Consider the following 25,800-nt stretch of genomic DNA (forward strand, 5'->3'; position numbering starts at 1 on the left):
CACTGGGAGCCGCTGCTTATTCCAGATTAAGGCCTGTGCCGATTATAGTTCACTTCCCTGTATCATGAGGCACTTGGCTGGATTTGTGTCTCACGGTTGTCCGTGCCAAGTCTGAGTCACCATCTCTGGAGCGAGTGGCAGTTCTGGGCAGGTGGAGAATTCACTGTATAGGAAGAGAAGGGAAGGATTAACTCTGTCACTGACCATCTGACCATAATGGCTTCCATCTAGTTTGGTTAAAGCCAGGTCATTCAGTACGTTATTTGGAGGTCGGGGAGAGTAGGCCGTCTCTCTCATCCAGCCTGTTTGGTCATTCATTTCTGTAGAGGGTATGTAATCTGAACCTTTATTGGGTATACATTTACACCTTCCGGAGCTGAGCCCACTCCAGATGTGATGACTGCTATTTACAACCAGCACCAGCATTGAAGGGGGTTATCCAGGATTAGAAATACACAGCTGCTCTCCTCCATAGCTGCAAACCCGACACCTAACCTGAGGACAAGATTGGCACTTGTTTTGGAAGGAAGCGGCTATGGTTTTTCTAATCCTGGGTAACCCCTTTAACTGTGATCTAGGATGTTTACCACAGAGATGAGACAGTCAGTGGCAACGACAATATCTATGCAGTTAGCGGCCATAAACCCAGTAGCGGTCTTTGGCACCAAGCACCCCAAGCAATTGCTTGGGGCCCCCAACATCCAGGGGGGCCCCCACGCCCTGCTCTTCTCTTGTGCTCAAGACCGCTAGACAGGGCCGCTGCCGCGATCGCTGTTGTGATCTGAACTGTAACTATGAGCACTCGTAATGAGCGCTCACAGTTACATGCAGCAGCAGCACTGACAGGGCAGGAGCCATTGGCTCCCTTCCTGTCAGTCACTCTTGTGGCCGCAGGAAGTGTTTTCCCTGCGGTTACAAGTGGTCGCTCTGTCCTTGTGGTGTCGGTGCTCCAGTGACATCACTGGAGCATCGGCGGCCACATGAGTGAAGAGAAGAGGAGACACCCGGACCCAGGTGAGTATAAGTGTTTGTTTTATTGTGTTATATACTATATGGGAGGGGGAGCACACAGGGGCCTGTGTAACTGGGGAAGCGCACAGCGGGGGTCTATATAAATGGGGGGAGCACACAGTGGAGCTATAAAACGGGGAAGACACAGGGGGGCTATATATAACTGGGGGGAGCACACAGGGGGGCTATAGACTACTGGGGCTTCACAGAGGGATCTATATACTACTTGGGTCAGCACACAGGGGGTCTATATACTACTTGGGGCAGCAGAATGGGGTCTGTATACAACTGGGGGAGCACGCAGGAGGTCTATATCCAAGTGGAGGAGCACACAGGGGGGGGGCTATATACTACTAGGGGAGCACACAGGGGGTCTATATACTACTGGGGTAGCACACAGGGGGGTCTATATATTTCTGGGGTAGCACACAGGGGGTCTATATACTTCTGGGGGAACACACAGGGTCTATATACTACTGGTGGGGCACACAGGGGGCCTATATACTACTGGGGGAACACACAGGAGTCTATATACTACTGGTGGGGCACACAGGGGTCTATATACTACTGGGGGAACCACACAGGGGGGTTTATATACTACTGAGGGAGCACACAGGGGTCTATATTCAAGTGGGGGAGCACACAGGAGGTCTATATCCAAGTGGGGGAGCACACAGGGGGGCTATATACCACTGGGGGAGCACACAGGGGGTCTATATACTACTGGGGGAACACACAGAGGGTCTATATACTACTGGTGGGGTACACAGGGGGTCAATATACTACTGGGGGCAGCACACAGGGGGTCTATATATAACTGGGGGAGCACACAGGGGGTCTATATATAACTGGGGGGCAGCACACAAGGGGTTTATATACTGCTGGAGGAGCACACAGTGGTCTATATACTACTGGGGGAACCACACAGGGGGTTTATATACTACTGGAGGAGCACACAGGGGTCTATATTCAAGTGTGGGAGCACACAGGAGGTCTATATCCAAGTGGGGGAGCACACAGGGGGGCTATATACCACTGAGGGAGCACACAGGGGAGCTATATACAAGTGGGGAAGCACGCTGGCGGTATATGCAACTGGGGGCAGCACACAGGGGGTTTATACACAACTGGGACAGCACACAGGGGGTCTATATACTTTTGGGGGAGCACACAGGGGGGCTATATATAACTAGGGGAACACCCAGGCTTCTATACACTACTGGGGGAAACACACAAGGAGTATATACTACTGAGGGAAAGCACACAAGGGGTATATACTACTAGGGGCAGCACACAGCGGTCTATTGATGTGGAGTGCGTGTCGAGGGGGGGGGTCCAGACATAACTTCGCTTGGGGCCCCAGAAATGCCAAGACCGCCCCTGCATATACCAGCCACTTCTGCTATCCATTTGCTATCCTGATCAGCTCACCCCACTTGTGATGCAATTGCAGTGTGCTGGTCAGCTATTGTGGCAGCCATGACCTTCTTTGAATGAGCACGGTCACTACAAATAACTTTTGACTTGTCATTAGGCCGGCCCCTTATTCCGTCAATATTTTCTTATAGACTTATATGGAGGGTATTGACGTACTGCATGACCTGCTGAGAGTAGAGCTCCTGCTAATGCCATCGCTCCTCCGCTATATCTTGTGATCAGCGCTTGTGTCAGCAGTGAGACACGCTGTGATCAATAGCTTTTGACATAGGTTTAATAGGAGAACAATAAAATGGCAGTACACTGCAGTGCATTAGTATTGCAGTGTACTGTGCAATCCATAACATAGTCAAGGCTTCTATTATGGACTAAAGGAGCAATATTATGTGCTGTGACATATTGTCATGTGCTCTGTGTTGCGCTTAAAGGGGTATATCACTCAAACATAACTTTTGATATATTACTGCCTATGGTGAGACTAACAATTCCTTCCATACTTTTTATTATCTATTCAGTCTCCTTCCCCCAGTTCTGAGCTGCTGCTTTCTGCTGAAGACACAAAACTATGTGTGAGCTTTTTTCTCTGCCCCCTCCTCCCCCCTCCCTTCTGAGACGGCTGATGTAAACAAGTCCCTGGCAGGCTTTATCTGCAACATTGTGGCATGTTTGTAATGCTGGGAGGGATAATCAGAGTGAGTTCCTCAGCAACCTGACCTCAGAATAATCAAAGAAGCTACAATGTTGCAGATAAAGCCTGCCAGAGACTTGTTTACATCAGTCAGAAGGAAGGAGAGAACAGCTCACTCACAGATTTTTGTGTTTTCAGCAGAAAGCAACAGCTGAGAACTGGGGGAAGGAGACTGAATAGGTAATAACAAGTATGGAAGAAATTGTTAGTCTTATTATGGGCAGCAACATAACTTTTTTTATTTTTGAGAGGAATACCCCTTTAAGATAAACACACAGCGTTGCACCATGACTTACTAGTGTCAGCCATCTTGGATTACTTTTTTTTACAGGTCGCGGACACTTGTGGTTTGCAATGCCACCCCATCCATTTTCCTTAGCGCTACCACTCCAGTGTAATGTTTTCCTTATTGCCGTGTCCCCCATAAATAGCAGCAGTAGCCTGTAGTAGACTGTCCCCTACTCCTGACTGTCCTGCCGCTGAGCCATAACCTGAGATAGTGCTGTCCATCCTGGAGCTTATACATAGTCAGAAGCCAATAGGATGGACAGGACCCTCCTGTTCCCTGTGCACACTGATACCGGGATACTTTCCGCCCCTAGCTCTGCTCTGTTTGACGTTTCCAAGGGATTAAGTGGGATTTCTGCCGCCGATCTCGTGTACCATGTGATGTTCTGTCTGCGGCTTGGAAACATAGCACAAGTCTTTTCCCTTTTTTTTCTGCTTTTGTTAATCGCCTTCGAATCCAAGAGAAGGGACATTCTTCAGCCGCCTGTATTATAAGGGGTCATTCATACAGTTCCCTACAGCAAGCCCAGGTTATACCGCAATGCAGGACTGTAGAGACTCCGTAAAGCCTGCAAAGTCCAGCAAGTGCATGCCAGGTCACCCCAGGGTCCTGAGGACTTATTAGAGCTTATGTAATCTGACTTGCCTGGACCACTTCCAGTCTCTCTCCTTGCAGTACATTACACAGCGCCTCTCCTGTCTATAGTTTGTGGCTGGCATTGCATAACCTTGCAGTATCGTGAACAGTCTGTGGACAGGTGTATTGTTGTTGGAGGAAAGCAGATACAGTACAATGAACTCCTCCTGTACAATACAAATCACCTATTTCATCTATAATAAGGATGGGGAACCTTCAGCTCTGTTGTAAAACTACAATTCCCATCATGCCTGGACAGCCAAAGCTTTAGCTTTGGCTGTCCAGGCATGATGGGAATTGTAGTTTTTCAACAGCTGGAGGGCCAAAGGTTCCCCTATCCCTCATCTATGACATTGCTGTGTATATTTAGTGTCCACCCATAACACTATAGTATACTGTCCCTGACCTGTCTGAGCTACGACACATTGAGTTGCGGGGCTTATAAGGTCATTTCATGTCATGAGTTTTGTGTAGGTTATTATAATAAATCTATTCATGAGTATTTTCTATTTTTTATCATTTATAGATTGAAAGGCGACTGGACACGGTGAGGTTTGTTTGCCACAATGCCCACAAGAAACTCCTCACCTGTTTGCAGGTACCACCTGGCACAGACGTGGAGAAGAGATCTGTAAGTACTGGTACCTGGGCATTGGCTGTAATGCCGCTATATGGCTGTAACTGGGCATTTATTTATTGATACTAGAAAGAATTGGCTTCCCCCTTAGTAGCCATATGGGGTCCAGGCTTATTCTAGCCCAGGAATCTATAATGTGTGACTTCCCAACTACAACTCCCAGCATGCCCTGACACCCATAGATTAAGAAGCACTCCAGATTTTTTTCCCTCCCATATAAAGCACACTATTACTAGTCCAGCACTGTCATCTGCTTCATCACAGCTGCACAACCCTTGTTCATGTATACCAAGAATGGGGAACCTTTGGCCCTTCAGCTGTTGCAAAACTACAATTCCCATCATGCCTGGACAGCCTACTGCTGTCCAGGCATGATGGGAATTGTAGTTTTGCAACAGCTGGAGGGCCGAAGGTTCCCCATCCCTGTTGTATACAGTATGGGAGAGATGGCTGTAGCGTCGCTCTATAGACACCATCTTTGTTTCCTTTTCAGAAAAAGTTGCCCCTTATGGGAGTGTCCCAGTCCTTGTTAGAAGGTTGTGCACAGCTCAGCGATGACACTCTCTTAGGGTAAGTAGTTCAGTTCTTTCTCTATTAAACGTTGAAGGGATCTGCTAACAAGCAAGCGATTGATTCCAACCTGTTATGTTTATATCTTGGCAATAAGTGTCACTTTATGGCTTACCCTCCTCTCCCTATGGAGATGCCCATGCATGCTCGGCTGAGCCCAGCATGCATGTTCACGGGGCAGTTGGTGAAGATAGCCGTCCGTGTGTTATAGCCAGCTGCACCCAACCATGTGTCTATGTAATAGAGCAGAATATCTGTGTGTTACAGGAAGACATTATACTCATGTGGAGACGCAGAGCAACGGCTGGCCCAGGAGCTCTCTCAGCATGAATTCCTGATAGAAAAAGACGTCTTAGAACCGCTAAATCAGCTGACGGAGGTGAGTGCCATAATGCACCCCACTATACTCCACTATGACAGCCGTATAATATATTGCTGTTCATTTCCAGATTAGATTTTGTTACATACCATCTTTCATAGCTGAATTCTGATTGTTTCCCTGTTAGAAAACAGTGCATCATGGGAGATCATATGACAGGGATCCAGTTAGGTCACATGTCTGACTGTGGTGCAGATAAAATGCTGTCTTTTTACGTTGTCAACCAGAATTTTACAAGTCACCATGGAATGGAGAAATATGCAGAAATTATTTTTTAAAATTTTGACAAGTCACAGAGAGAAGTTAAAAATCTTGGGTTCTGGGTGCTGAGACCCCTACCGATCACTAAAGCAAGTGGTGGAAGTGCTGCCTCCTCACTACAGGACACAGACACTGCAGCAAGGAAACAGGCATAGAGAGAAGCCCTTAGGTCCAGTGCTTCTCCCTGCTCATTCTAGTCTTCAGGTGTGAACACCCAGACCCTGAAAACAATCAGAAAACAATATTCATAAAAAGACAAAACAGAACGTCAGCATCGTGAATTTTTGAATTATTTCATCCCACCTTATTGCTTTGTCTATGTTTACTGCAGGTTGACATCCCCAATATCCAGAAGCAGAGGAAACAGTTGGCTAAGCTGGTACTAGACATGGATTCTGCCCGGGGAAGGTGAGCGACAAATGTTGTGGAGGAGGAAGGGCGTACAGTATATATTATATATCTGTGGTTACTACCTACCTCAGGGGGAGTATTGCCCATCAGAATCAGAATGACATTTTATCCTCAGGTATAACCAAGCACAGAAATCCTCCAGTACCAACTTCCAAATGCAGCCGGGGAAGCTGGACTCTTTAAGAGAAGAGATGGAAGAGGCGGAGAATAAAGTGGAACAATGCAAGGTGAGACATCTGATCACTTGTGGGGGGGGATTTAGGATGACACTGTGGTGCTTAGCTTCTCCATGCTCCATGTCTGTATATATGAATATAAACAGTGACTTCCATGTCCCTTTCTTCTTGCAGGATCAGCTGGCAGCTGATATGTATAACTTTCTCTCCAAGGAAGGGGAGTATGGTCAATTTTTTGTCACGGTAAGTCAGCTGCTTACCTAACTATTGACCAATCTGATAACTTGCCACCTTAGTTGGACAAAGCCTGTCTGACTATGGTGATATGTGGATGACAGACAGTGATTTTTTTTAACCGGTCGGAGCGGTCCAAAGAAGTTCTTGCTTATAGGTAGGCTAATCGCTATCCCTATTACACACAGATGGGTCAACTGTGTTTATTAGGGCCAGAAAATGAATGGCGAGGTGTTGGTGCATGTCCACTGCTTGCTCTGTTAATTTCTATAGGACCCATAGAAACAAACCAGTGGCCACTTCATGGACTCCTGGCTGTGGGCGAATGGAAGTGGCAGCGGCATCTATCAGACAGTTATGGCCTTTCCTATGTTCCTAAGTGAATGTTCACATGTGCATTCATGTCATGTGTAATTCATCACATTTCACGCAGAAAGTGCAATCACATTATTGGATTTTACATATCCTTTTTCCCCTTTTTTGCTTGAGTTGTCACTTGTGTCACTGACTTGATGTAGGGCTGGGAATATGAGGGCACAGAGGTAATGAAGGCCTATAAAAGACTCCACACCTTTATTTGCAGATGTTTTGTGGAGTAAAGCCATCTTCTGTTTATTCTGTGGCTTTACAACCAGCAAGATCCAAGTGTAACACAAATAGGTTTTATGTGACCTTTAATGTTTCTCCCTAAATAAGAAAAGTCACAAAGAAAAGTCTTGAACTGCAAGAATTCCGGCCATCTTGGATTTCTTGCAGTTGACATGCCACCTTTTCATTCATTGGGAACCTTTTTTTAATACTGTAACTCACCAGCAACCAAAAATCACCTTATATCGGCTGTATATGTTATAGTAGCCCTTAAGGAAGTTTCGAGTACCATGGGTCCTTTAGTTAACATTATTTGTGACCGATAAGAAGTATAGTTAGCTGGCCCGTATGACTTCATGTACAGTCAGACTGGTCTGGCAGGTTCATTTGGTGCTTCTTGTGTTACATACAAGGCCCTTAAAGGCAAACGCCATAAAGATAAATTCTGTATTATAAGTATTGATCGCCCATTCTGAGCCTAGATTTAGTCCTGGATACTGAGGGAAGGAAGATGTGTGGACCCCATGCTGCCTCACAGTCCATATAGTGTTTGGAGGCTGGGTCTGACCGGCTAGTTTTATAGCAGACATAGGTTGCCTTTGTGTTTTCTAGGTCTGTACATCACCCATACATCTCTCATTTGCCTCATTGTGTTTTGTTTCCTTGTCTGTGGGTTATGTCTTCAGTTATTAGAGGCACAAGCAGAATACCATAGAAGAGCACTAGCTGTATTAGAAAAAGCACTGCCTGAAATCCAGGCCCAGCAAGGTAACCACTCCCAGCCGCTTGGCTTCTTGCACCCCTCTCAGCTTTGGCTTGATCTCACCCTCCGGCACAGTGTCTCCTGCGTGTGCTTCTAACTCTCTGGGACCTAGAAGGACAGTGTCATGAGCCGGTCCGGGCTCCGCCATGTTGGTTGCTCTGTTTCCTGCTGGTCTCTCTAATTCTCACTTTTGTTTTGCCGTGACTTCTATTACTATTTCTTATGCCTCTTTTCTTCTTAAGGATTACTCTGTAATTTACAATACACCTTGAAAGCTAAAACTAGGTGGAATATATGCAGTCTCAGCATCGACTATGGACTGTACACCTGCACCTTTGGGTTCATGCAGTTGGCTGTGTGACTGCCATGGAAATGCACAAGGCCTCTTCTGTATCTCCATATATATGTACAACCTTCACAGGGGAACTAAAAATTGTGCCATGCTCCAGCCTACTCCATATGTTTAGTCCATAAGACCTTTGTGCCTCGTGTATGAACCCTTTAAGGGCAGACAATATATCTAATCCGAATGTAATATGTCGGCCCAAAATTATTGGTTGTTCCAGTGTGGAAATGAATGGGTTGGATACTGCCAATGGTTATGCGCATGTTACCAGGTGGGTTTGCCCGAACCAAGTGTGTAAGGCTAAATTCACACTGCGTCTCTGTGTCCATCAGACATGTATATAACATACCTCTGATGTATACCACTTTGTGGCATCCATCATATAAAGGCATATCACATGTTAGTTTTTTCTGTATATGGTTTTGTGGTATAGTGTACAAGTCTTCACTATTCCATTTAACAAACCCCAATGTATACAGCTGAGACAGAGGATGGCTTCATATGGGTAATCTGGGGTCTTTGAAGACAGAGACTGTATACACTGGGTGCGCACCGTAATTTCCATTGTGAACGCAGAGTCAAGTGAGCTGCATGCGTAATACTGATGTCTTTTTGCATCCCAGTTATGGACACAGATCCAGGGCCCGGACTTTTACAGGACGCAAATAGCCATCTATATTGTGTATGTGCTGATGCGGCCTGACACAGGGTCAGCACTGGTCTTTTCCTACCGGGGGATTCTTTGCTTTCTGCTTCCTTTTATTATCTGCATTTTCTGGATTACTATGAAGTATGGTTGCTCACCAGCTTATCTTCTGACAACTCCCCTCTCCTCCATCACGTCCTTCATTTCACTTCAGATAAATGGACGGAGAAGCCGGCATTCGGAACGGCGCTAGAAGAGCACTTGAAGCGAAGTTCGCGGGAAATCGCTATTCCTATTGAAGCCTGTGTGATGATGCTGCTGGAAACAGGGATGAGGGAGGAGGTTGGTAGCCCTCCATCGTTGTGTTGTCTTTCCTCGACACATGTTCTGCCTTTTATGTCTGTGTTGTCTCACCCATCAGGCATTGCATTCTTTTCTCCTTTTGAGTGTCAGATTAACAGGATTTCCAGATCATCGGACACTTATTGTAGTGATTGTGAACTTTAACAACCCTCCCTATTTCCTGCAGGGATTGTTCAGGATAGCTGCCGGGGCCTCGAAGCTCAAGAAGCTAAAAGCAGCTCTGGACTGTTCCACGTCCCACCTGGAAGAGTTTTACTCAGACCCACATGCTGTGGCAGGTGAGTATAGACGTAGATCAGCATTGCACCTCCATTCCCTTCACAGCTCATTGGCTTCGCTGAGTGATCCTGGGGCCGACATCGATTCCAGCCAAAGCACAATGTGCATTAACATACATTCCCAATTACAGTCCAAGAAAAAAGTTGGCAGTGGATTTTTCCCCTGTGTTTGAGGTTGGAAAATGAAACTGTGAATCCAGATCCTGTTGAAAATAAGCAGTAAGGAAGATATCCGCACTGTGTGTGTGTGCGTAATATATATTATATATATATATATATATATATATATATACATACACTGTGTATGTATGTGTGTGTGTGTATATATATATATATATATATATATATATATATATATATATATATATATATATATATATAATACACTCACCGACCACTTTATTAGGTACACCATGCTAGTAACGGGTGGTCTTCTGCTGCTGTAGCCCATCTGCCTCAAAGTTGGACGTACTGTGCGTTCAGAGATGCTCTTCTGCCTACCTTGGTTGTAACGGTTGGCTATTTGAGTCACTGTTGCCTTTCTATCAGCTCGAACCAGTCTGCCCATTCTCCTCTGACCTCTGGCATCAACAAGGCATTTCCGCCCACAGAACTGCCGCTCACTGGATGTTTTTTCTTTTTCGGACCATTCTCTGTAAACCCTAGAGATGGTTGTGCGTGAAAATCCCAGTAGATCAGCAGTTTCTGAAATACTCAGACCAGCCCTTCTGGCACCAACAACCATGCCACGTTCAAAGGCACTCAAATCACCTTTCTTCCCCATACTGATGCTCGGTTTGAACTGCAGGAGATTGTCTTGACCATGTCTACATGCCTAAATGCACTGAGTTGCCGCCATGTGATTGGCTGATTAGAAATTAAGTGGTAACGTGCAGTTGGACAGGTGTACCTAATAAAGTGGCCGGTGAGTGTGTATATTGGATGTGTTTAGGATTACCGTCTCTAGCTACATGGAAATGAAGCTGAAGTCTGGTGTCATGGACCTCGACCATCCACAACCATTTCAGAACTACCAGTGGTTTGTCTTTTTAAAGAGATTGTATAAGGCTAAGAAACCCTGTCTGCTTTCCTGCACACACAGAAGGGGTGCTATTTCTGGAGGAAATTTCACCTTATCTTGTACTATATAGTATGGGTAATGAACACCAACTCAAATGGTTAACGTGTAAAACACACTTTCATGCAGAGCCGTCTCTAAGAACATGTACAGGACATGTCCTGATATTCAAGGCGTCTTCTAAGTATCTATGGAGATGCTTGTGTTGGATTTGCAAATATTACAGCGCCCCCTTTTGACCACATGATTATAAGTTGATAGAATTGTGATAAAATTGTGGATATATTATCACGTGTTGTGTTGTCTTGTTTTATAGGGGCATTAAAGTCTTACCTACGCGAGCTGCCAGAACCACTGATGACCTTCGCTCTGTATGATGAGTGGATCGCTGCCGGGAAGTAAGCGGAACCTCATTTATTTATTAAGATCTGGATGTACACCAATGCAGCAAATTCTAGCTGGGATTAAATGGTATAGCTAAGAGCATTGTAAGTGCAATGGTAACTCCATGTGATCAGAGGGCCTCCCTGCAGGGAGTAACATAGAGCTGAGGCCACATAGGGCTATAGCATTAGGTTGGTCCTGTTAACACAAAGGAACACTCCAGAATAGACTAAGGTGTGTGCTGTGCAGGTCCTTAGGGGACGAATCATGACTCGTGTTCTCTGGGTCCTTTTGTCATACTCTACCTTCTCAGGCCCCTGTGTATTGTATTACATTGTGAGTGTTATAACCTCAGCAGATGCTATGCATTGTCCTGGCTGGTGTATTCTTAGAAGCCTTTCTGATCTCAAGGGACTCACACTTTCTGCACTTGTCTTCACAGTATCCAAGACCAGAACACAAAGCTACAGAGCTTGTGGGTCGTGTGCCAGAAACTACCAAAGCCCAACTTTGATAATTTCAGGTAGGTGTCCGTTCTCCATAGTTCACTGATCTGGGGTCCATCTTTTACATGTACAAGTTGATAAATGACGCCTTATTCAGTAGAAAAAAACCTTTTGATACACTATTGTGCACACATGAGGACCTGAAGAGCCCCGCTACAATTTTCTGGTGTATAAAGGTTGTAATGTTTTGCACAAGCCACCTTGATTTGCACACAATTGGTCAATTTTCACACTGCTGGCATGGCCTGCCACAGCCTACCATATTTACTGTATTTTATGCCAGAAATCTGTCTAGGTTATAGGTGGCATAGGTGGGGAGTAGCTTTCTGGGACTGCCCCAATGACTCTTGGTTCAGGCAGCATATAACGGTTGACAGGTTCCCTGGCCATGACCATGTATATATAACATTAATCTTTTTGTTCTTCAGGTATCTGGTTAAGTTCTTGGCCAAGCTGAGTCAAAGCAGCGATGTGAACAAAATGACTCCCAGCAACATTGCAATTGTCCTAGGGCCGAATCTTCTGTGGGCGAAACATGAAGGGTGAGTAGTCAGACAGGTCAATGACAGGGAAAAGCTTTAGGCCATTCTACTAGAGATCAGGGGAGAAATTGTCACGGTTTATTCTGTGCTAAGATCCTTAGTTATTAGTACTGTTCAAATTATTGCATAAGTTATGGTAAAAGCACCAGTAATCTCATACAGCATCTATGTAAAGGGGCCTTTTTGTAATATATCTCCTATAACAGCTCTTTCCCTAGACAGAGATCTTATGGGACACAATTGTATGGATCTGGCCTTCACCATTTCATCTGGCAAATGCATTCATTTAGTGCATGCACCTACCCGGTGCTTGTGTTAAAGGGGTATTCTCATCCCCTAACCTTTTGTTAGGTGACAGAGAATGCAAAAGAAAGCAATTATGTAAATGCAAAGCATTAGCAAAATAGCTTTCTTTTGTATTTTGGCCCCTTTCTCTTCCTGTATTTTTGACAGCTGGATGCCTGGGTTCCCGACCATCGTTCTTCGTGCTCTTTAGAGCAGTGGCCGAGCTGTGATGTTACAAGGTGGCTGAGATCCTGTATGTATTCACTCACTGAGCTTACACACATCTCCAGGGACAATCCACAAGCCCCAGAGATGTGTGTGAGCTCAGCAGGAGATATAGCAATGCAGAGCTGATTCAGCTCAGCACTGCTACATCCCATCCTTGCCCTTTAAACGAAGCCTACCACACACTGCTTTAATGCAGTGTGAACCTAGTCTTAAAGGAGAAGTCCTGCGGATTATAAAAAGCCGGCAAGGGCGGCGGGGAGTTGAATAAAAGTAATACTAACTCGCCTCTCCCCGTGTCGGTGGTGAGCGGCAGGACCCCCACGAGTTGTGACAGGAAGGGGGGGCCTGTCCTGGCTGATAGACTGGGCCGCTCCCTAGTCACTGACTGACTGGCTGAGCAGCCAGTCCATCAGCCGGGTCGTGACGTGTCAGCTCTGGAGATCCCAGAGCCAGTCCTGCCGCTCACCACGGACACAGGAAGAGATAATTTACAACTTGTAATCAACTTTCCTCCTGCCGGCTGCCAGATTTTATAATCCGCCAGACTTCTTCTTTAACTGGCCAAACACTCTTTCAGCTTAGAACTACCTCACCAGTTTGCGTTCCTTGCTGTGTGTGCGTGTATAGGGAAGACTGTCACTCACTCAGTAGGACTGCCTGCTGGGAGGGAGCGGAGATTTGCTTCAATGGATTCACTTATAACAAATCTTTCTATTGCTCAGCTGCAGAGTCTTAGTATTCCATTACCACTCTATATGTGTGTATTGTGTTCTGCTCATTATATATAGTATTGAATCCTCCATAACGCTTCAGCTTAGTGGTTGTTGCATGCAGTTGTGACCGTGTAGCGCTGTCTTTCCCATCAGGCGTTCCTCACTATACGCAGATGGTGTGGCAGGAATGTGCGCTGCTGCGGTCCGCCTGTCAGTTTGCTCTTCCCAGGCTTGTGGTTTACCCTGGAAATACTTCATGCACTCTCTGTAATTTTCAGCAGGCCGCACTTTTTCCTGGTGTATCGGCTTACCCGTATCTTCACAAACATATAATTTGCGTGTTCCTGTCGCTGTATAATTTCATCTTCAGCGGTTCTCACCAGCTCTTCTTCCTGTCTTCATGTTTAAGTTTTTGTTGGAAAATAGAAGGATCCACTAATATCATTGTTATAAGGGAAGAAAGTAGCAATTAAATCCTGAACGGTTACAAAGTGTCAACAGCAATAAACATGGCGTGCCCTCGGCTTTCAGTTATTACTTCAATGCTGTATTGTTCTCTGTCTTTGATATAGAGATGATCCCTTCTCATGCACAGACTGAGTACTAATATCTCTGAACCACAAGGCAGTCCTTAGACTGAGCACCCAGGAGAAAAACATTGTCTTCAGATTGCTCCCCCTACTGGTGGATTTTCTGTTGCTCCAGCATGTTCTCCATTGACAGTGTAACTTCACCTTCTCAGTATACATACTATAGACCACTAGATTTTTATAAGAAATGTTTTTTATTCTGCAGGACGCTGGCGGAAATAGCCGCTGCCACCTCTGTCCATGTGGTGACCATCATTGAGCCGATTATACAGCACGCAGACTGGTTCTTCCCTGAAGGTATTTTATCCCTATATGTCACCATATGTTAGATTTACACTAGTTTGCTTGTCAGCTTTCATCTCTGAGTAAAGAAAAATCCAGTCCTATTCTCTTTTCTCATCACAACATTGGTGTACGTTTACCATGTGCTGGGAGTGCCATGTTAGTCCATGCTGGGTGATATATTCCAGGATCAGGCCCTACTTTACCCTACTATCAGCAGCATGGTCTCTGATGCCGGCTATTTTCTGCTGTCAGTTTCTTATAGATAATTGGTGGTGTGGTGATTGGATCGTCTCCCCACGATTACCCTGCGTCATGGCAGTCCAAGCCCTTTGCTAGGCCCAGTTGGCTGCCATGATTGATTTAGCAAACTGTTCTGAAAGATCGCCAGTCTGATGGATTGGTCATACATGACATAAAAAAAGCTAAATAGAAATAAATCTCTCCCTCCAGTAAAATAAAAAATAAATAAATTATTTATATCACGCACCTCCCATTTTTATAATTTACAAAATTAAAAGAAAAATTAACGTACTGTTCTAAAGAGTTTAGATTTTATTTTGAAAAAACATATATATTTTTTTTTTCTTCACTTTGTACGGGGGTACATTTGATGAAAATCTGAAGATACAGAAAAGACGCAATCACATAGAAAATAAAATCTTTATGGCTTTTAAAAGCCAAGGAGAAAAGTATTGGCTACATGATCATCAATGGGTTATATGAATATACAGTATATATTTTTTTTTCTATGCATCATCTGTTACCTACAACTCCCCCCATCTCCTGACACCCCTTTTCTGTTTCAGAGCTGGATTTTAATGTGTCTGGTGCCTTCGCTGCGGCCACCCCTGCACCCCATCCGAACAATGACATGCCGCACTACGAGTTTGGTATCATGGAACGCAAGAGGCCAGTCAGCATGGCGGTGATGGATGGGGATCTCCTGAAGAAAGAAAAGTGAGTAAAAGATTTTCTGCAGTTTGTAACTAACTACATAGGGAAATGAGATGATGACAGTGATGGTGTCTGTGATCTGGGACCACCGTGGATTGGGGTCAAAAGACAACAGATCCTGTTGACGCTACTTAGAGATCTACTACTGGATATATGACACAATAAGCAGTGCCAAAGGGGGATTGCTCTCCCTAAGTAGACTTAGGGGGAGATTTATCAAAGGGTGTAAAATTTAGACTGGTGCAAACTACCCACAGCAACCAATCACAGCTCAGCTTTAGGCAGTGCTGAAAGGAAAGCTGAGCTGTGATTGGTTGCTGTGGGCAGTTTGCACCAGTCTAAATTTTACACCCTTTGATAAATCTCCCCCTTAGTGTACAGATTACAGGTCGTTCATGTATACCTGAGAATCTACAATCTGTCTCTTTATTTCCCTACAGCATTGGTTTTAAAGTGCTAGACTTTCAGCTTAACCAAAGGAGAGGTGGAACCTTAACACGGAAGCATGCATCCCCGGCATTTCAGCCTCCTCTCCCACCCAGTGAAGGCGGACCACCGTCAGAGCCAGTAAATCCTTACATGGACACTTACACAGCTAACTCTGTGCCTGTTCAGCCTATAGCTTCAACAGATCCTGCACCAGCCTATGGGCAGGAAGAGTACAAGTAAGTACAAGTCTGTATTGGGTGACTGCAGTTTCTTTATTACGGTTGTAGCAGCGCTGAAGTCTTGTCATGGTCTCGTCCATAGCTCAAACAAGACCAAAGAAACGCCTACAGCAACCACACCGCCATCTCTGCGGAACGGCACTCACCCACCATCCAGTGGGAGCACAAACCAGCTGGCGGTCGTTCCCACACAGCAAGGCACTACCAACCCAAGCCCTCACTCCAATAGACGAGGTAAGCACGAGGCTGAGGCAGGAGGCCTGGTATCTGTGCAGCCCAAGGAAAGAGGTTTATGCAGCTAAAGGTGATCATGAAGAACTACGGCCACGGTCCAGGTTTTTACTATGAGGCTTATTTGTAGCCTGGTCGCATAGAAGTCAAAAACAGCGCCACTGTTGTCTATGGGCTGTACCTGGTATTGCAGCCCAACCTTAATCTGAAAAGGTCCCATACTCCGTGCAGGCTGCAGATAGTATAGTGGTTACTGAATGATAGAAATAAATTGCAAATTAATAAAGGTTCTTCTGGTTTACTGATACTATTATTATTATTATATTTTTTTTTTTTATAGCTACCAAGAAACCTGCCCCAGCACCCCCAAAGCCAGCAAACCCTCCTCCAGTACAACCTGCAAACCAGAATCTGCCTGTGGCAGCTAATAGTGCTCCTTCTATCTCACCCAAACCATCCAACCACAATGCAATTCCTCAAAGCACTACAAGTAACCAAGGAGGAACAGTGACTCCTACATATTCATTTGGCACCTTACCACGCAGGCATTCAGGCAGCCAGCCCATAATCCAGGCTCCGAGTCACCCACCGCCACAACCACCCACCCAGCCAACACCACAGCCCAAACCCAGCATCCAGCTCCCAGGTGCAGCACCTACAGTACCAACCACAGAACAGTCCCCCAGCCCTTCACAGTCTCCATCACCCCCAGATACTCCTCCTCCTCTTCATGACCACCCAAGTTCCCAATCTGCCCTCCCTGAAGCCACAATGACAACTCCCCCACAAAACACTGGGACACTTCCCCGGCAGCGCCCAGTTCCTAAACCACGTGTCCGACCTACAGTCCCTCCCCCACCCCAGCCCCCCGCATCTCAGCCGCCTGTGGAAGCTCAGCCAGGATCTGCATCGAAAGTCATCACTGGTGAGTACAGGGGGGCATCTGTAACCCATGTATTGGTTTAGAGCAAAATTAAGCAATGTAGTATATAATAAACTAGTATTTATTTCTTACCAGACCAGATAATGTCCGGTTCCAAAATTCCTGTTGTATGCTAACAGCCTCCCAGACCCATGCTTCATCAAAATAAGTTTAGCCATCCAAGCCGTAATACCGCACACAACCTGAGGACAGGTGTGGTGCTGTGTTTGGAATAAAGAAACTATGATTTTAAAATCCTGGATAATCCATTTAAGATGGGATTTTGTATTTTTTCTCCATTTTCCAAGTTTAGTGTTCCTTTAAGGCTATTAGTATAGCCTTCAGTAGTATGAGTGTTTCCCACTTTTTCCCTTTTAGGAAGTTTATTAGCGAAAAACATGAAGCATAGAAACCGTAAGAAAAGGCGTCAACAAGAGACTGCAGTATACAGTCTTTGCACAGATCATAAATGGCGGACATGTGAATGGCCCCTTAGACATTACACAGCACCCATTGTAATCTGGAGGCGAGCTGTCCTCTGTACTATACAGGGCCCTATATCTTTTTATATGTATCAGGCCGCTAACATTAGAGCACAGGTGTCAAACCTGCGGCCCTCCGGCTGTTGCAGAACTGCAATTCCCATTGTGTCTGGACAGCCAGAGCTTTGGACATTAGTTATCCAGGCATGATGGGAATTGCAGTTCTGCCACAGCTGGAGGACCATAAGTTTGACACTCCTGTATTAGAGGTTGCTTGAGTTTGCACGGGGTGATGCTGGCTATTACTGGCTGCTGCTTTCAGCTTCACACTACAAGGGGGTAATATAAGAGGTGATAGAAGAGGGACGTGGGGTGCCCGTGGGCTGTGATGTGTGTGCAGTGCTTCCTAATAGTTCTGTCTATGGTGCCTTCAACAGGTTGGGAAAATTACCGGTATTAAGGTTTGTACCCCGCTCACACCGTGCACCGCCTCCGTGTTGTGTTCACAGCTTTTTGCTCTTGGCGTATTCCATATTCATTTCACCCCATTTCATCCCCAATATCATTCAGCCTACACTCCTGCACCCCCAGCACCTAAACCTGCACCTTACAACCCCTTATATCTATCCCCCTGTCCACATAAGAGAAAGAATCACATTTGGTCTCTTCATGGCCTGATCTCTAGTGACTACCAATGGAGAATCCAAGGCTGTGAGGCTGGAAGCAATGGAGAACCCGTCTAATTAGAGATGAGCGAACCTGGAGCATGCTTGAGTCCATCCGATCCCGAACTTTCGGCATTTGATTAGCGGGGGCTGCTGAACTTGGATAAAGCCCTAAGGCTATGTGGAAAACATGGATATAGTCATTGGCTGTATCCATGTTTTCCAGACAACCTTAGAGCTTTATCCAAGTTCAGCAGCCACTGCTAATCAAATGCCGAATGCTCGGGTTCGGATCGACTCGAACCCGAACCCGGTTCGCTCATCTCTACCTCTAATACATTGGTGGTATCATACTGTTTCCAGTCCATTCTTATAAGACCAGCACAGGGCACATCCCTAGTATTGAATAGCTTTGCATGGCTGCTTAAGGAAAAGGTTAGGTTAACAGCAAGTAGATTATAGTGCTGTGCAATCCTTTACTTCTGCCCTCCGTCTAGACATAGAACTAGTGTGTTTGCATGAAGATGGCTGAATTATACATTTCCCTGCAGCGGTTGAACTGGGGATGGTGGATGCTTCTAAAGCCGCTCTCTATAGGTTACCACACTTTGTATGCATGTCACCCATATACCATTGGCTCTATAGTATCTGCATTATGTTATATATACAATATGTTCAGTATACCACCATGTGATACAGTATATAGGGTGATATAAAGCAATGACGTTATGTATCAGACTAGTGGTCAGCTTCAAGCCTGTCCTATATATAAAGGAAGTTTGTCATCCTTCTCATAGACCATCTCAATACCCCTGCTTGCTGTCTATGGGGGCCTCTGTCACAGGTCTAGTGCTCACTACTCTGTATCCTGACATTCTGGTAATGGACTCCATTGAGATGGTTTACATATCTCACTGTCACACTGTTCACTTGCAGCAAGCAGAGGTCCTGACATGATGGCTGAAGTATAGGAAGAAATTAAGAAATTTATTTGCATATAACTTGGGGGAAAAAAAACTTGTTTGAGGATGAGTTATTAGTGAAATAAGTGCGGCTATTGCTCCAGGGTCCGTCTTCTCTCTGGGTTCTGGAGATTTGGACTTCTGGACCCTTTGTTTCACCACAATCTTTTTTTTTTTTTTTTTTTTTAAAGGGGCTATTCCCATCTCTGCATGTTATCCGCTGTTTATAGGGGATAACAAGCTGATTGCTATGGGTTCATCCTCTGGGACCTCCACCCAAGAACAGGAATACAGTCATCCCCACAATGACTAGAGCTAGGGATGGTCCGAATGATTCCCGCTGTCTGCCCACTCCATGGAGAGGGTGGATACAGCGGGAGGACCGCCTGGAAAACTGGGATACAGCCATAGCCATAGGCTGTATCCCAGTTTTCCAGGCGGTCCTCCCGCTGTATCCACCCGCTCCATGGAGCGGGCAGACTGCAGGAATCATTGCCGAGAGTTCGGGTTCATACGAACCCGAACCCCTGCAGGTTCGGACCATCCTTAACTAGAGCGCTTACTGCACCTGCACAGCCACCGCGGCTGGTGCTCCATACATACTGTATGAGGCTGCCGTACAGAGCGCCAAACTCATCCCATAGAGGGTGAATAGAGTGGAGCCCACCGTGACTGTGCAGGTGTACTGACCCCTCCATTCATTGTGGGGTTGACTGTATCCCTCATCTGGTGATTAGGGGGTCCCCGGCAGCAATGAGCTGGCACTATGGATAGTGAATGACCAGCTGACATAGGAATACCCTCTTACAGAAAACCTGTCTTAGTGAATACTTGTATCCCCATGTAACAGAAATATAGGGTTCCTCTTCTTAGACCTCTGTGTGTTAATAAATTGACAAGCAGGTGTTACCAGTCTATGTGCCAGTAGGGCGTGTCCCTACACTGTCTGACGTCACATCTGATTGGACGGTATTACAGATCAGCTCCAACTTTTTTTTTTTTTTTTAAGAAGTCAGCTACGATTTCTTAATCTTGTATAACCCCGTATGCCAGGAGAAGGGAACATTGGCTCTCCAGCTGTTGCAAAACTACAACTTCTATCATGCCTGGACAGTTACAGCTAAAGCTGTGCAGCCATGATGGGAGTTGTAGTTTTAACAGCTGGAGGGCCAGGGTTCCCTACCCATGCCATAAGGAGCGGGCCCTGGAGCAGTACCCTATAAGACACAGTAGGATGTCAGTGAGGGGGGGTGTAGGACCTGTTCTGCTTATAATCTGTTTGCATGCAGTCACATTCTAACTGTGCATAATTTTATCAGATGTATGATGTGACATTATCAGTAACACTGAGGTTGGGCGGTGCCGATGGTAAGGAACCAGGCTCTTGATTGGCCGAAACACACTTTACTGACACTTCTCCCCCCAATCATGCTTGGACGTGTGCCGGGTACTAACTGTGTGTGGCCCTAACCAGGCTTGTATGCAACGACTAATACAGCATGTGGTCTCCACCGGGGGTTTGGCTTGCCTCTTCCTAGACTCATGCAGGTGGGAAATGAAAACACACACAGACATGTCGGTCAAGGTTTGTAACAGAGCAAGAACCCGACAAGAAGTGTACCCCACAATAAAGGGTTCCTCTATATACTTCACAGTAAATTATATGGAAACCTGATTTATTCACATTAATCTAATCAGGAATGTTAGGGGATGTTTAAGATGCCTCTACCTTTAAATCTTTTACATAAAGGGGAACTCCATATACAGAGACTGATATGATTATAGACATCTTGTGCTTGAAGACTAAATCAACATATGGCCTTCTAGCAGTTCCAAACAGTCTACAGTTCCCCCATAATAAGTTCTTTCAAATCAACTAGTGCCAGGAAGTTCCAGAGATTTGTAATTTACTTTTATTTAAAAAAAAGTATCCAGTCTTTCAGTACTTATCAGCTGCTGTATGCCCTGCAGGAAGGGGTGTATTTTTACAGTCTGGAGAGCAGTAGAGGTGGGATTTGTTTTTACGGGGATTTGCTACTGCTCTGGACAGTTCCTGACATAGACAGAGGTGGCAGCAGAGAGCAGTGTGTCAGACTGGAAAGAATACACCACTTTCTGCAGGACATACAGTAGCTGATAAGTACTGAAACGCTTGAGATTTTTTTTTTTTCTTAAAAACAAGTAAATTATAAATCTCTGGCACCATTTAATTTGAAAGAAAAACTCCTTTAAGTGGATTTCCTTTTAACAGAGAAGTTCTGTAACCCATAAGCACCAGTCATATGACCTGATTGGTCTTTTAGGGTTAAAGTACATCTTGTTTCCACCATGATAATTATTTGCAGTCTCCTACTTTAAAGGGTTACTCTCATTCTGTGAGTAGGTGTATGCTCTGCATTTTTCATAGCAGCCTGTAGAGGTCACTGTTGTACTTGAATACAGTTCAGACTTTGAGTAATAATTGCAGTTATCACCTACTTACATATAGAACTGAATTTATGGGGAACGGGCATGGGGAATCTCTGGCTCCCCAGCTGTTGCAGAACTATACTTCCCATCATGCCATTGGCTGTCTAGGCATGATGGGAATTGTAGTTTCGCAACAGCTGGAGCGCTGCAGGTTCCCCATCCCTTCTCCTGCATTAAAACACTGAAAAATGTTGCTAAACCCCACAGTGGGAAAACAGTGACCTCTTCAGGCTGTGGGATGTTACTGCGCCTGTTTTTGGGGAAAGCATTTTGCGCATAATAAACCCCCTAATTATATTATATTCATACATACACCAATACACACTCTAGTGCAGTATATATGTAGCCTCATTGTCTTGAACCAGCTGCTTTGTTTCTATAGAGGGTGATTGTTTAAAGGAGTGTTCCAGGATATGGAAAACATGGCTACTCTCTTCCAAAAACCGTCATCACACTCATACTCCGGTTGTGTGTAGTGTTACAGCTTGGCTCTATTCACCACAGTGGAACTGAGCTGCACTACCACGCCTAAGCAGTGCTATGTAGTTCTGATCCTGGATTACCCCTTTATGGACCTTGCAGAATATGACAGGACTGAGATACAGATGAGACAGGGCTTTGCACATTCACTATACACAACGGTCACTCGTTTTGCACTTACTTTGCTTTACCGGTTTTGTACAGACTTTGAGTCCTTTCATGTAATCACTATTCACATTGGTTGCAGCAAAGCATCCACCTTCCTGTAGGACCTGGCCCATCCATGTATTACACTGAAAGCCTAACTGCATCAGTGTAATACTTCCCTTCACCTGCGGTGGTGCTGCAGGGTGATTACACCCCCCACACTACGCTCAATCACACTGATCACTAGTAGCAGGACATCCTGAGACCATATTGTCCTTGGGGACTCTTCTAGAGGATTGTATGATGTCAATGGTGGGAAAACTGCAGCCCCCCAGTTGTCGCAAAACTACAATTCCAGTCCTGCTTTTACTGTCCAGGCAAGATAGGAAACATAGTTTTGCAATAGCTGGAGGGCTGCACAGCTCCTTTAAGATATTTGGAGATGAAAACCCAATGTAACTCAGAACTGGTACAAAACGGGTAAAGGAAAGTACTGATAAAGTTGCTCTATATCAGGGATAGGAAACCTTCGGCCCTCCAGCTGTTGCCAAACTACAATTCCCATCATGCCTGGACAGCCAAAGCTTCGCTTTGGCTGTCCAGGCATGATGGGAATTGTAGTTTGGCAACAGCTGGAGGGCCGAAGGTTCCCCATCCCTGCCCTATATCCTCTTTTGATTGTGGGATAATGCTGCGGGAGCACAAGCAGCGCCCAGCACCCCCTGCAGGCACGACACTAGCATTGCATTGGACACAACCTAGATATGTTTCCTGACGATCTTCTTTCCTTCCAGATCCAGTCCCAGGACACCCTCCTGCTGAATCTGTATGCGCGGTCCCCGCTGTAGATCCTCCATCGCTGCCGGTGGTCCTCCTTGACACAGACGTGGAGAGCACTGCTCTGTAAGATGGGAGATGAAGAGTCCTGCACTCCAAGACTACGGACAGTCCAGCCCCATAGACCTCGTGACAAGACCCAGCGGCGAGAAGCTTCTTCCTCTTCCCACCTCCTCGGTTTTGTTTTTTTCTACATACAGTGTGAAGGACGTTCAGTGACCTGATGTGTCTTGCCTATCGGACTGTATGGACCGGTCTATATATAAATATATATATATATTTCTAGTTTATGCCACTATTAAAATGACGTATTTAGCCGGAGGGGGCAGAAGCCTCTGCAGACATTCCACCAATACACTTCCATGTGTTTTTTCTTTTCCTTTCTTTCCTCCTGTTAACCCTTTGTGCGCTTGGATGTTCTCATGTTTAGGGGGGAAAAAAACGGAGACCCCTTTAAGATGAGCATGTAAGAATAACGAATTATGTCAGGCCACATACTGCTGGCTATCAGTTATAGCTACGTTCTCCGACATGTCACTCTACTGCAGTTACTAAACTAAGTGCTGGGAGTTGTAGTTGTGGAGTCACAGGTTGGAGAACACAGATTTGTTTGCTTCATTATCCCAGTCTTGCCGCTAGAAGATGTTGTGCCCAATGGAGCCCCTCGGGGTGTTACATGATACAGTGTTTCAGAGTACATAAGTCCCATGTCTGGAGAAGTCATTGGTTGGTGGTCTATGCGCTAGTAATCCGTGGAGGCTTTTGTGCAATCCCCCCTCAGTGACTACTATCACTGGTCCTACTAACTGGGTTTAATGAAAGCTGAGCAAGTATGATGGTTATTGCTGTGCCCCTTCAATTGGTGGGGGGTCTTGGCTTATGGAAGGTGTTTAAAGAGAGTCTGTCAGCTCTATATACAGCTCAGAGCTTCAGAAATGGGAAGATAGATTGAGGGAGAAGAAAAAATATGTATATAGTTATATCTCTGTGAGACTCCCAGAGAGGGAGGTAACATATATTATTCAGGTCTGCAGATCTAAGCCAGATATAATATATTTTATTTTCCTATGAGCTGTGTCCAAACTTATAAAATCATGTTTTCCTTCCAAGCTCAAGTGTCATAGAGGTGGTGCTGAGCTACTGCATCTACGTCTACTCCCTTCCCACCCAGCTTGGCTTCCAGTGCTGAACCTTTTACATCAATCAGGGAGGGAGGAGATGTACATGCTGCAGCACAGTCTCTGTGGCACTTGAGCTTGGAAGGAAAGCATGCTTTTATAGCTTTGCAAGTAGCCATCATCTAAGAGCCTGCTATCCTTAGTTTATTAGGTATTTGCTATCTGCCTTTTTCTGCAGCTTTAGACATGATATAAAGCTGACGGATTCTCTTTAAATGCCATGTTATACAGCTGTAGGAGACAAGCAGGCTGATATATCGTTATGTGGGGAAAAATTCAGAACAATTTGCAATTATTTTTTTTTCCTATAATTCTCTGCTCTTCCTGAGCTAAGGAGTCCAGTGGGCGGTCCTGAGAAGTGATTGACAGTTATTTTTGTATGCATCCTGACTAGGCTGAAGAAAATCAATGGCGGATATAGGGTAGGGACAGGGTACCTTGGACCCTCCAGCTGTTCCAAACTACAATTCCAGGCATGATGGGAGTTGTAGTTTTGCAACAGTTGGAGAGCCAGGGTTCACTCCCCCTGGTCTATAGGCTGCCCTATCACCACCTTATCTTGACTATGCTACCTTCATAGCAGTGTTCCCCAACCTGTAGCTTTCCAGCTGTTGAAAAACTACAACTCCCAGCATGACAAGTTTTGCAACAACTGGAGAGCATTTACATCAGCGGGAGCAGCGATGGGTCCCTGAAAATTCCTATAGTACTTTTAGCTGATGAAGAAAAGGTACTGAAACTTATAAAGAACGAGTTTGTTTTTTTTGTGCAGTGCCTCTTACAACCTGTAGGTGGCAGTAATGCTACTTGCTACATAAAGACCTTTACACTGAACTGCAGTTACAGCTAACTTCTGAGCTTTGGGGTTCTGTGCCATTACAAGGACCAATCCCCGTTTATTTCTTGTGGAGTTATATTTTGTTACAGATGTGGCCTTGTTTTCTCCATCTCTTCTGTGTCCACCGTGTTTTCCTTCTGTTCAGTTTTGCTGTTCTTCTTCATCAGCTCACCCAGCTTTCATTGTGTACTTTGGATACGGTTGGACAGATACAAATGTATGATAAATTATATATATTTTTGGCACACTATAAGAAGGTTTCTGTACAGTACATTTCCTCTAAGGGAATAAAACATGGCTGCTTCGGCTGACGCTTATTTTCAGAATGATTAAAAAAAGTTACATTTTATTTTTTTCATTTATTTTCCACAACGATTCTGTGGTAGAAGCTTCACTCCACAACATGGCTCTTCAAGCTCCGTGAAGATTAGATTTTTGTTTTTATGAACCCACAGTGGAGTAAATAAATATTTGATACACTGCCGATTCTGTACGTTTTCCCACCCACAGAGACTGGAGAGATGTGTAATTATTATTGCAGGTAACGTCACCTGTGGGAGACACAATCACATTGTAGGATTTCTAAGTAATTAATCTGCATTTTATTACAAAATATTTTGATACAATAGAAAAAAAATTTAAA

General features: G+C 45.1%; 1 protein-coding gene across 2 annotated transcripts in view; it reads left to right on the forward strand.

The window, feature by feature from the left end:
- The window catches only part of ARHGAP17 (Rho GTPase activating protein 17), a 79,843-nt gene extending 54,375 nt beyond the window's left edge, over positions 1-25,468 (forward strand). The window contains exons 3-21 of one of the 2 annotated variants that reach the window (XM_069983996.1): positions 4,588-4,692; positions 5,192-5,268; positions 5,536-5,647; positions 6,240-6,316; positions 6,435-6,546; positions 6,670-6,738; positions 8,004-8,085; positions 9,287-9,414; positions 9,602-9,713; positions 11,108-11,189; positions 11,618-11,698; positions 12,110-12,223; positions 14,245-14,336; positions 15,131-15,281; positions 15,719-15,943; positions 16,029-16,180; positions 16,518-17,102; positions 18,019-18,042; positions 23,099-23,170. In XM_069983996.1, the coding sequence (XP_069840097.1) occupies positions 4,588-4,692; positions 5,192-5,268; positions 5,536-5,647; positions 6,240-6,316; positions 6,435-6,546; positions 6,670-6,738; positions 8,004-8,085; positions 9,287-9,414; positions 9,602-9,713; positions 11,108-11,189; positions 11,618-11,698; positions 12,110-12,223; positions 14,245-14,336; positions 15,131-15,281; positions 15,719-15,943; positions 16,029-16,180; positions 16,518-17,102; positions 18,019-18,041 (2,379 nt within the window). In that variant the 3' untranslated portion in view covers position 18,042; positions 23,099-23,170. Of the gene's footprint in view, positions 1-4,587; positions 4,693-5,191; positions 5,269-5,535; positions 5,648-6,239; positions 6,317-6,434; positions 6,547-6,669; positions 6,739-8,003; positions 8,086-9,286; positions 9,415-9,601; positions 9,714-11,107; positions 11,190-11,617; positions 11,699-12,109; positions 12,224-14,244; positions 14,337-15,130; positions 15,282-15,718; positions 15,944-16,028; positions 16,181-16,517; positions 17,103-18,018; positions 18,043-23,098 lie in introns of both variants that reach the window. The other variant, XM_069983995.1, reaches the window with a different exon arrangement.
- Positions 25,469-25,800: the final 332 nt, after the last annotated feature.

This window comes from Dendropsophus ebraccatus, chromosome 9 (assembly GCF_027789765.1).
Source record: "Dendropsophus ebraccatus isolate aDenEbr1 chromosome 9, aDenEbr1.pat, whole genome shotgun sequence".
NCBI lineage: Eukaryota > Metazoa > Chordata > Amphibia > Anura > Hylidae > Dendropsophus > Dendropsophus ebraccatus.